The sequence below is a fragment of the Phyllobates terribilis genome, unplaced genomic scaffold, assembly GCF_046119375.1.
Source record: "Phyllobates terribilis strain yellow unplaced genomic scaffold, ASM4611937v1 Scaffold_9__5_contigs__length_417890890, whole genome shotgun sequence".
NCBI classification, from domain to species: Eukaryota; Metazoa; Chordata; class Amphibia; order Anura; family Dendrobatidae; genus Phyllobates; species Phyllobates terribilis.
In genome coordinates, this window is record NW_027362769.1 from 346,183,693 (window position 1) to 346,195,877 (window position 12,185).

At 41.4% G+C, this 12,185-nt stretch overlaps 1 protein-coding gene across 3 annotated transcripts in view; it reads left to right on the top strand.

The window, feature by feature from the left end:
* Positions 1–12,185, top strand: part of UNKL (unk like zinc finger) — a 79,165-nt gene that overhangs the window by 43,585 nt on the left and 23,395 nt on the right. For 2 of the 3 annotated variants that reach the window (XM_073648084.1, XM_073648085.1), the window contains 4 exons: positions 213–278; positions 3,593–3,770; positions 10,682–10,774; positions 11,669–11,887. In XM_073648084.1, the coding sequence (XP_073504185.1) occupies positions 213–278; positions 3,593–3,770; positions 10,682–10,774; positions 11,669–11,887 (556 nt within the window). Of the gene's footprint in view, positions 1–212; positions 279–3,592; positions 3,771–5,176; positions 5,313–10,681; positions 10,775–11,668; positions 11,888–12,185 lie in introns of those variants that run through there. The other variant, XM_073648086.1, reaches the window with a different exon arrangement.

Below are 12,185 nucleotides of genomic sequence, written 5' to 3' on the forward strand. Positions count from 1 at the left end.
CTTATAATTCTGACTTATACCGGTGCTTTTTAGGATGACTTTTTGGCAGAGCGCTCCCCAGCCGGCAGTGCTCTTACCATTTGTAACTCTGATCTGATCGTCACATACAGATATTCCTGTAGCAGATGGAGCTGATCTCTAATGCCGTGTCCATGTATTTGCTGATAAATGCACGTCATTCTCTTGTTACAAGTGTTTTCCTTGCTTTATAGGCAAAACACAAGTGCCTGTCTTTGGATCATAATAATCATAAATTGAATGACCAAGAAAACAAACAGGTATGAACTACACGTGGTGTGATTGACATGCAATATTGGAGTAATCTTATGCTAACATTTATACATCTGCTCAATGATTCACTTGAGTTCGGATTGAAAGTTGGTTTATGGGTGGAGAAATAGAAAATGCTTGATATGTGTCATGTTTGCATGCACGGAAATCTCCTTGCTCTAAAAGCGTGGAACGAAAAAAAGCAACAGCAAAAATGTATATTCCATTGCATCACCTGGTCCTGTTTTGATGAGGCTGCTTAAATGTAAAATTAGCTGTAATTTTTCCCTGCAGCGCCACCACAGGGGAAAAGAAGTATTACAACAGTCCTAGTGAAAGCAGTGGGTGGTCTTTATAATGCATGGGTGTGTCGGGGTCCTCTTAGGGTGAGAGATGCTCTTTGTAGTGGTCTCTTTTCTGGCTAAAAGGTGAGGGTTTCTTAGTTGAGGATCTCAATCTGGTAACAGATAATTTTTTTTTTTTTCTAATTTAGACTGTTAATTTACTGCACACTTTAGCATTGATATCACTATTAATATAAGCAGGAATCTAAATATGCAGATTTCTAAATAACCCTTTAAATCACAATTTTTTTGCTTTTTTTTGAAAACGCAGCCATTTTTGGGGGGAAAATACACAATGTGAAGCCACTCTTGAAGGATTATTCCCATCTTCCTAGATGGGTATTGTTGGATAGTACTTGTAAAAACAAGCACTTTTGCAACATACGGGTTTGTTCAAGTTTGCAGCTTTTTTTGCGATATTAACATTTTTTCTTTGTTTACAGCCCGTTGCCTTGGAGACCGACCACTGATGAGCACTGCAATGAAGCTGGCTGAGATTAGGAGGTGAATTCCTACTCCATTGATCCTGGGCAGCTTCATGCAGCACTTACAATCTCATTAAAAAGAACTTGTAAGGACCACAAATGTTCTGTTGTCTAGCAGCGGTGGTCTGTCTCCATGGGAACGATCTGTAAATAAGTGTTTAATATCTCAAAAAGGGCTGAAAAATTTTAATGAGCAGTAAATTGCTTGCATTTACAAACACTATTTGACAAGACCAATCTATGGAAATGTGTTATAAGCCTTTTATATAGCAGAAACTTATACTTTACAGTATAGTCATAAGGAATCTGCTGAGCAGGGCTGTATTACCAAGCATAGTTCTTGTGAATTGGAAATTTTTTGCCGACTGGGTAATACAGATGTCACAAAAGGAAGAAGAGCCCCCCACCCATCCTCCTATAAGCCAGAGCAAGGGGTCACTAACAATAAGTGTCTTTTGATTTTGCATACACTGTAATACTTCATTTTCCCTGCAGGTTTCTTTGTTCCTAGTGTAATAATGCACTTCTATAAAACAGAAAAATTTGGTAAAATTTTACTTTAAAATCCATAATTTTTGTATTGGAGTCTTTTTTGCCTTTTCAATATGGGCCATGCTGATAATGTGTATTTATTCGTTTGAATGTTACTAAATGTCTTCTGTAGTTTTATCATCTCTCTTATTTGAGTTTCTTATTGTAGAAGAGACCTGTTTAAAGGATTTGGATACCTTTGCACTGACTTCTTATTCTTCTTTTCTTTTATTCCTAAAAAGAATATTAATCGGTTTCCTAAATGGTATTCATTAAATGTTTACTACCGTTTTGTTGTTGTAGAGTCTGTAACTCCTTCACATAGCTGGCTGTCCTGTTGCTTCCAACATAAGTCCCAAACTGTTTCTGACTCTGCAGATTCACTACACTTTAACTATCCTCCGTTTTAAGCTGGCTGTACACACATCAGATAAATGGCAACTGAATTTTGGCAGGACCCGGCTCACAAAGGGAGGGTTGGGGGAGGGGGGGCTTCCTTACTGTACCTTGATACATGATGCCAGTGTAAAAAGGATTAGGCATGTGAAATTCCAAAGAATGATGATTTATTTATTTTTTTTACAGAGGAGATAAGCTACTGACTTCTGTTAACTTCTACAACCACTTGCGTGCTCTGCTTAACCTAGCGAGTGTTTTTATGGGGTGGTCAGGAGAGATGGCTATAGGCTGATTATATAGAAAAGGTGTATAGGTGGCAGCAGGGATGGAGGAGATGATTGTAGTTAGGGGACAAAGGTACAAATAAGACTGCATGAAGGGTAGATAACACAAGCTTGGGTATCGGCAGAGAAAGTAGAGCAGCCAGTGCAGGCAGAAAGGAGGAGAAAGTCGGTACAGGAATAAAGCTGTGCCCCAACATGAGAGCCAGTGGAGACTACAGAATCGAGCATGTATTACTGAGAGTCATTCGCCCACATGAGAAATGACTGAAACTAGGAACAGGTTGCAAACTATTTATCAGGGGGATATCTGAAAATGAATGCTGGAGTTGCACCAACTTCTGTATAAAAAAAGTTTCTGGTCAAAGGTGTCCATTGTCTTTACATGTCTTGGTGAGTTGGAACTTCTACTGAACAATGATATTCAAACAGCCTTTATCCTGATGCTTTTTAGGGTCCATATTACTGTTGCTTCTTAACTTATGAGGACTTAAAAGAAGTCTGCCAGCTCAAAATGACTGTTCAAACTAAGCACAAGTGCTCGGTTCCCCGCTGGCATGGCTTAGCAGTTCAGTGCATCTTTGCACTGATTTGTCTTCCATCTATCTTCACCCTCCTTTTGGCTTCTGTAAAGCCAGAGCTTCCAAAGAATGGGGCAGAGTTAGATGGATAATAAGTAGGTGGGAAGGTGCAGTGATCCCCTGAGCTTGGTTTGGACAGTCATTTTGTGACCGCACTCCCATTAAATGTTTGTCCATGCTGTCGCCTGCATGAAGCTGGTGACTTCAGTGGTGACCTATGTGGTCACCCAAGGTTCTGCAGAAGAGCTCGCACTGATGACCGATGTCCAGGAGTGTAACGTGCTGTATATTTTTGTGGGATCTGGCTATTATTTATTTTTATTTAGTGAACTTCCAACTCGCCAGTTCCGTCTGTCCAATCTCCGATGACTTTATCTTTTGCTCATATGTGAAATGTTTAGTTTGTGATTTACTTTTTCTTCAATAAGCATATGATACAAAGGAGACCCGTGCAGCCACATTTACACGAAGCCCACCGACTTCAAGGGGATATTTGGAATTCATGGCTTTTGGGAGTCTCCTTTGTATGACATGTTTCCAGGAATGGATGATGTAGACCTTGAGTCGGTTTGACATGTTCTTAATCCCCTTACATGAATCAGATAATTAGTGTCTTTTTTTATTATTTTTTTTTTTATTATTTGTATGCAAAAATAAAACCTGCACCTTTTGCTTATTTAATGTATATATTCTTTAAACAGAGCCATCTCAGTGTTTTTTCAGTGGTAAACCCACTGGCTTCCAGTATAACATCCAGTATAACTTCTAGTCTGGCATCCAGTATTGGCTCAGATAGTTCATCCCCTACTGCGCTATCAAGTGTTAATGCCAAAGCACTCCCATTCTACCCTGCTAGTAATACTGTTGAATCAGTCATAGGTAAGCCTACGTGTTTCGTCTTTTACTTTGCTATATGGTCACTTGTATTTAAAACACTTTTTTTTTTTTTCCGGAGGGTTTTAGGCATTTTGTCAGATGAGAAATAAATCTGTTATATAATATGTTAAAACATTGCCTTTTTATGTTGACTTTTTTCACTTGTGTTCTGGGTAAGTCAATGATATTTAAGTGTTTCTTGGAACGTTCATTGAATTAAAATGGAGATGTGTGTTGCTAAGATCAAATGGGTTGTACAGGACTGTGATACTTATGAGCTATCCATGGGGTAAGATCATCAATATCAGATCGCTTAATGTCTAAGTTTAAGAAGCCAGAAAAGCACAGCTTTGTATACTGTGTAGTGTCTGGGCCCTGCAGCTCCACTCCTGCGCCCTGCAGCTCCACTCCTGCGCCCTGCAGCTCCACTTCTGTTCACTTCAATAAGTTTTTTTAGGATTTTACATTGATGACCTATCCTTGGGGTACATAATCAATTTATAATGGAGGAAGACCTATTAGACCCTTACAAACAGCAAAACAAAGGTGTAGTGACTTGTTCTTGAGCACTATGGCTTTATTTATGGCAGTATGTATGTCTATAGTACATAACTACAGCTGCTTATAAGGGATTGTCAGACAGCACCTTCTCAGAAACCAGTCTGTCTTGGATTGCTTAAAGCAACATTTTTGAAGTGGAAACCACTCTAGGAAACATTTAAAAAAAAATTTTTTCAAAACTGTTGTTTCAAGAAAATAAAATAAAGTGTTTCCTAGAGTTGTTTCCACTTGAAAAATTTGTGGTTTCAAAAAATTTATGCCTTTTTTGATAGAACAGTGCCTAATTTTGGAACGGATTTCACCAGTATCCGCATCAAAGAAGACATGCATGGGTTTTTTTCACCCCTCCTCCAAAAAAATAAAACTTCAACTCCCCATATGAACACCAATTTTTTTTTTGAGAATTTTGGAGTGAATTTGTTGGAAAAACACAAAAAGCCTCAATGTGAACATAGCTGGAATTGATAGAATCTCATGTTCCCAACACCACCTGAGAGTTGGAAGGCCTCCATATGCATTAAATAAATCTAGTGGTTGGCTAGCTTTGGGCACTGTTCACATTGCATTTTCATTTTACACATTATTCAGGTGCTTTTTCTATATGGTGGGGGGAAAAAAAATATCAGCCCAAGGGATAATTTTTTGGCATCTGCATGTTTACACTTGGTGCAGGTGTCAGGAATATATTGAGGTGCAGCCTTTCTGACATTCCCCAGAGGGGCCCATACCCTATATTTAGGGTGTAACCAGTTCTTGCAGGGTAATTATGTGTTGTGTGCAGAATAGAAGGGGAGGGGGTGTAGTGAAGCAGGACGCTTGGCACTCTGCTCTGGAGTCCTCCTCTATTCCTGGGAGCGTGTGACAGCCTCCTGACGGGGCTGCGGTCACATGAGCAGGGAGCTGCCGTGATCAGCTGCCATGGCACAGTGTATGCGAGCAGAGCAGGGGACTGCAGGCAGTGAGTCAGCACTTGCACCGCCGCCGGTAAGCACAACTATGGCTGCATTTCTTTTACTTCCCTCTACACGACCCTGGGAATTTTCTGTTTTCCTGATGCCCTTCAGTTGCACAATGCTGTAATTCTTCTCATATGTATTATTATGTGATCTCGCGAATGCTGCTCAGCAATGCATCAAACTTAGGCAGTCACTGCAGAGAGTTTGGCAACTTGCATCTGTGAATATATTAATGCACGGCTGTATATTGCTAATGCATATTGCTCTTTTCAAGGACATGAGCTATGTGTTAGTACATACGTATTTGTAGCTTGATGCTTCCTTTATAAATTTTCTCTTGTACATGTGATGTCTCATCCTTCTCCCCCCAGCTAAATACTTGTGCATCAAGCCATTTTTTTTTTTTTTTTTTTTTTTTTTGCATTATTCATTCATAAAATATGACCAGGGCTCACTTATTACTTGGAGTGCAGATTGCCAGTATTTTTCTATACTGGTGCAGCAGTGCTGCGTTGTTTGCTCACCCTGAAAGCCTCCATGTAAGCAAGGTGACTCTGCAGGATTACCTGCAGTCCTATGTAAAATCACCAGGAAAGACCATTTTATGATATTGAATTAAGCAAATTCAGCTCTGCTAAATCTATAGAATCTGATCGCGTTTCAACATGACGAGCAGTTTTCCCATTGAAATAAATGTATATGCGAGAGGAGCAGAATAAAGCATTCGTCGTTTACATTGCTGGCGGGAAAAGAGCGAGAAAATTGGACATGTTGGAAAATATATATTATAAAGTGCCTCTATTTAAAAGGGTATTTCAACCATAGTCCTGTAGCGTGGATCCATAGGAATGAGTGGTTGTCCAGCGGAAAAAAAAACCCAAACTCTCCCTCTCTGATTTTTACACGGCTCACATTCTGACTCTTACCCAGTCATTACTGGTCTGTGCTTCCTTGTCTCGTCTTACTGTACTGCCTGCTCAGTCAGTGATTGAGGTGGGTCAGCATCGGGCCCTCAGTGTGGCACTAAAGACTGAGTGTCAGAATTGGGAACTCCAGGGAATCTGTGAGGGTTAGGTTGGCTTCTCTTACAGTGGTTGTCCTCTACTGAGCAAACATTAATGACTATCCCAAAAGTACTACATAAAATTACAAAAATGCATACTTGGCTTCAGAACCCGATCCACTTCTTTTCTCTAAGCCCTTTGCCCTCCAGCGATCTCATGATATAGGCTGCAGGGTTGACATGCCGTGAAGCGCTCCCTTTTAAAAAAAAAAATTGATGGGCTAAACCTGTGTGAATGTAAATGTAGTATAGGTGTATTAACATATTCACCGATTGCAGTCTTTCCCAGTTTCCAGCGTCATTCTGCTCCTCTGCTCCTGTGACTGATGCTCCGACTCTCCAAATCGCACTGCGTTTGTGTGACCTGGAAGTCGCCTTTACAGTGTAAGTCTATGGAGCGTCAGAACAAGGCTCCGTAGACTTGTATGGTAATAGTGACTTCCGTCTCGCACATAAATAAACCTCAGCGTGAGCCGGCAATTTGGAATAGAAGTCACTTGACCCAGAAGAGGAGTGGAGCTGTGCTGGAACCTGGGCAAGGTGACGATCAGTGAGTATATTATTCAATACATCCACACTACATATTTATTCACACAGGTTTAGCTCATACTATTTTTAATGGGAGCGCTTTGTTAAAGGGAATCTGTTACCAGGTTTTTGCTATTCCATGGATAAAATCATTGTTTTCTCTGCTGTAGATCCACCAGTTCTCTGAATGCCGAGCTGTATATAACCCCAAACACACCCCTGATTGTCAGCTTTCTGAATACACTGTGGCAACTTTCTAACTATGCAATCAGTTTTGGAGGCGGGGTTAAGGTATTATGAATATGAAAGACTACATTGCCGCAGGTTTACTAGTCCTCTAGTGATATCATGCTGATAAAACTGTATAAAAACTACAGCCAGCAGCCCAGTAAGTGACACACCGCTGGAATAAGGGCCACTGCCCTTATATAATGCTTCTCTCAGATTAGGAGGCAAAAACCTAATGACACATTTCCTTTAAGTTCCCCTGCATGAGATTGACCAACCATAAACAGGTAGCAACACACAGGGAGAAAAGGACACGCCCTGCTCTCCTCACTGATTTCTGCAAAGACAGAGCTGAGTTATGTATCATTCTAAACCCTTCCAGAAGTCATAGTGCTGTCCTCTCCGACCGCCCCCCCCCCTCCCCCACACATACACTGACTGCCTGATCTGGAAGTGTTTGTAATGATGCAGAACTTAGATAAGCTGTATGGCTACACAGTTAATGCAGAGATTCGTGAAGAGAGGGCTTTTTTTTTTCTCCTCTGCATGAGGCCGCCCGCTTATGTTTTGTCAACCTCATGCAGAGGAAGACATACATACCCCCAGAGACAAATCTCTAATAACGCCCAGTTGAAGGTCCACTTTAACAGAATACAGTGGTTACGGAAAGTATTCAGACCACTTTAAATTTTTCACTCTTTGTTTCATTGCAGCCATTTGGTAAATTCTAAAAAGTTCTTATTTTTTTTTTCTCATTACAGTACACTCTGCACCCCATCTTGACTGAAAAAAAAACAGAAATGTAGAAATTTTTGCAAATTTATTAAAAAAGAAAAACTGAAATATCACATGGTCATAAGTATTCAGACCCTTTGCTCAGTATTGAGTAGAAGCCCCCTTTTGAGCTAGTACAGCCATGAGTCTTCTTGGGAATGATGCAACTAGTTTTTCACACCTGGATTTGGGGATCCTCTGACATTCTTCCTTGCAGATCTCCATCCATCCTGACGGAAGTGGAGAGGAACATTGGTGGACAGCCATTTTCAGGTCTCTCCAGAGATGCTCAATTGGGCTTAGGTCAGGTCTCTGGCTGGGCCAGTCAAGAATGGTCACAGAGTTGTTCTGAAGCCACTCCTTTTTTATTTTGGCTGTGTGCTTAGGGTCATTGTCTTGTTGGAAGGTGAACCTTCGGCCAAGTCTGAGGTCCAGAGCACTCTGGAAGAGGTTTTCATCCAGGATTTCTCTGTACTTGGCCACATTCATGTTTCCTTCAATTGCAACCAGTCGTCCTGTCCCTGCAGCTGAAAAACACCCCTATAGCATGATTCTGCCACCACCATGTTTCACTGTTGGGATTGTATTGGGCAGGTGATGAGCAGTGCCTGGTTTTCTCCACACATACCGCTTAGAATTATAACCAAAAAGTTCTATCTTCGTCTCATCAGACCAGAGAATCTTATTTCTTGTAGTCTGGGAGTCCTTAATGTGTTTTTGAGCAAACTCTATGCAGGCTTTCATATGTCTTGCACTGAGGAGAGGCTTCCATCGGGCCACTCTGCCATAAAGGCCCTACTGGTGGAGGGTTGCAGTGATAGTTGACTTTGTGGAACTTTCTCCCATCTCCCTACTGCTTCTCTGAATCTCCGCCACAGTGATCTTGGGGATCCTCTTTACCTCTCTCACCAAGGCTCTTCAGCCAAACTGAGCAATCGTGGGAGGACGGCCAGGTCTAGGAAGACTTCTGGTGGTCCCAAACTTCTTCCATCTAAGGATTTTGGAGGCCACTGTGCTCTTAGGAACCTTGAGTAATGCAGAAATGCTTTTGTAACCTTGGCCAGATCTGTGCCTTGCCACAATTCTGTCTCTGAGCTCCTTGGGCAGTTCCTTTGAGCTCATGATTCTCATTTGGTCTGACATGCACTGTGAGCTGTGAGGTCTTATATAGACAGGTGTGTGCCTTTCCAAATCAAGTCCTATCAGTTTAATTAAACACAGCTGGACTCCAATGAAGGAGTAGAACCATCTCAAGGAGGATCACAAGGAAATGGACAGCATGTGACTTAAATATGAGTGTCTGAGCAAAGGGCATGAATACTTATCACCATGTGATATTTCAGTTTTTCTTTTTTTTAATAAATTTGTAAAAATTTCTACTTTTTTTTTTTTTTTTTTCGGTCAAAATGGGGTACAGAGTGTATTTTAATGAGAAAAGAAACAATGAACCTTTTAGAATTTACCAAATGACTGCAATGAAACAAAGAGTAAAAAATTTAAAGGGGTCTGAATACTTTCCGTACCCACTGTATATTCTCCAGTTGGTGCTATTCCACTGGTTCTGGACAGGTTTTTTCTTTTCCTTCTGTAACCCTCTGTTCCAAAGTTATGCTTTCCTCTCGGTAATAACGAGCGCATAATACACAATTTTTTTTCCCTTCAACTTCTTTTGTCGGCGTTTGTTCTTTCTCCGCTATGACCCTGACCAATTAAAACATGGTCTTGTCATACAGGAGAAAAGGCAAATGCCCACAGAGAAGGTCTCCTTGCCCACAGAGAAGGTCTCCTTGCCCACAGAGAAGGTCTCCTTGCCCACAGAGAAGGTCTCCTTGCCCACAGAGAAGGTCTCCTTGCCCACAGAGAAGGTCTCCTTGCCCACAGAGAAGGTCTCCTTGCCCACAGTGAAGGTCTCCTTGCCCACAGTGAAGGTCTCCTTGCCTGAGATACAGGTGGATCTGGCGCTCTAATAGCAGGAAGGAACTTGGCCACTGTGGAGTGAGAATTCACCAAGCCAGCTTGCTGCTTTGACCTCTGTGGGCCTTTGCTTTTTGTCCCTTATGATCAGTGTTTCCCAAACTCCAGTCCTCACGGCCCCCACAGGTTATGATTTCAGGATTTCTATAGTATTGCACAGGTGAGAGAATTCCTGATGCCTTGATGATACTTCCACCTCTGCAAAATTAAGGAAAACCTGAGAACATGACCAGTTGGGGGACCGTGAGGGCTGGAGTTTGGAAGACGCTGCTTATGACACTTGCAAATCAAAACATGGACACATCATAAAGTGGAAAGGGAGTAGTTAGGGTATATTCCTAGTTGGTTGAAGGGAAACCTTTGCATACTGGGTGCTCTTATTACCGGGGGCATAACTTTGAAATGGAGGGGCACAGAAGGGAAATAAAATCTGCTCCTGAATTGGTGGAACAGCACCAAGCGGAGAAAGTAATCTGTTTTAAGTTTAAAAAAAAATAAAAAATCCAGTTTAAAGACTTCTTTAAAATAAAGCTGCCAAGCCATGTAAATGTGTTGTTGCCTGTGTGCCCTAGGTTCTCTACAGGGCACATGGACTGTGATCGTGAGTGTCTGATCATAGTCTTGGTGAGTTTTTTCTAGGGGTACATCTGGTGAAGAATATTTTAGGTTTTAATTCGCCATGTGACATTTAATTACGTTTCCACTGATTTATAACGAGACACATTTTTTCTTTATGGTTATGTATTCAGTTTTCTTATGTGCTGCAGCCTTTTTTTTGCGCTTCAGGTGGTGAATGTAAAGTGAGTAGTAACTTGCATCTTTATTTTCAGGTTCTGCCCTAGATCTTCATTTTAGCAATATTCATGTTGCATCCTTAGACAAAGAATTAGAAGACTGTGAGAACAGCGACCTGGGCTTATCAAGTAAGAGCCGAGCATTCATGTTGCAGAGGGAATTAGTCATTGGTTGTCCCATAGTTAGTGTGGGAATGGTTGTTAGTATGATGGTTAATTTTGGATAATTATCTTATGATTATGTATATTCTTCGTCTCGGTACCTAGCCGTTATTTCCACTTATGTTATTAAAGTTCAGGTGTCTGTACATACATTGACTATTTAACCCCTTTAAAGCCTGGGGCTTACTCCCCAGGCCATCACCCCCGGTTCAGTGAGTGCTTCGGCGCTATGAAGACGCTACGGGTCTCGGAAAATGGCGCCATTTTTTTTTTTTTAAGCAAACTGGATTTTTTTTTCACCACTTAAATAAAAAAGAACCTATACATGTTTGGTATCTACAAACTCGTAATGACATGGAGAATAAGAATGGCAGGTTAGTTTTAGCATTCAGTGAACTTGGTAAAAAAAAAAAAATATAAACATCTGTGGTATTGCACTTATTTTGCAATTTCACCGCACTTGGAATTTTTTTCCCATTTTCCAGTACACGATATGGTAAAACCAGTGATGTCGTTCAAAAGTACAACTTGTCCCGCAAAAAATAAGCCCTCACATGGCCATACTGACCGAAAATTAAAAACGCTATGGCTCTGGGCAGAAGGGGAGCAAAAAATGTAAAAACCCAAGGTCCTTAAGGGGTTAAAGAAATTGTATTGAATGAGAAAAACGTGGCTTCTTCATCCAGAGACAGCACCACGCCTGTCAACTATGCAAACGTCAGTATAGTCCAGTTGCAATTCCAGAAACAGCCTTTGAACAGGTGTGGCGCTGATTGTGGAAGAAAGTAGCTGTGCTTTTCTAATCCTGTACAAGAAACGTATTCTGAACTAATTTTGTGTTTCTACTCCTGTTTTGTTTAGGTCAAAGGTTACTGGGAAGTTCCGCTCCAGTGAATATCCCGGGATCTCTTGCTCGATCATCTTCTCTTCACTCTTCTTCTTCTCTTTCCACCTCTCCTTTGAGTTCACTGTCCCAGTCATATCTTGCCTCCAGTATGGCACCCCGGCAGCAGCAGACGCCAACACTGAAGTCTGAGCACAACACCTTAGGCACTTCAACATCCTCACACAACTCTTTAGGTAAAGTGTTAAAAATGCCCGAGCAATAGGTAGTTAAAGGGGTTGTCCTCTTTTTTTTCTCTCGAAAACATCCCTTCATAGGCTGCGGTAGCTCTAAAACGAAGACAACCCAGTATTGCTTAGCTTTCTCAGTCCCAGTGCTGGCTCTCCACTGCTGCCCTGGTCACTGTTGTTTGTCTGCAGCGCTGACATAACGTCAACAGAATTGCAGCTAATCGGTGAGCTCAGTGGCACGTGCCATCTACATGGACAAATACGCTGACCTCACTAGCTGCAACCATTTCTCTGTGTTAATCCT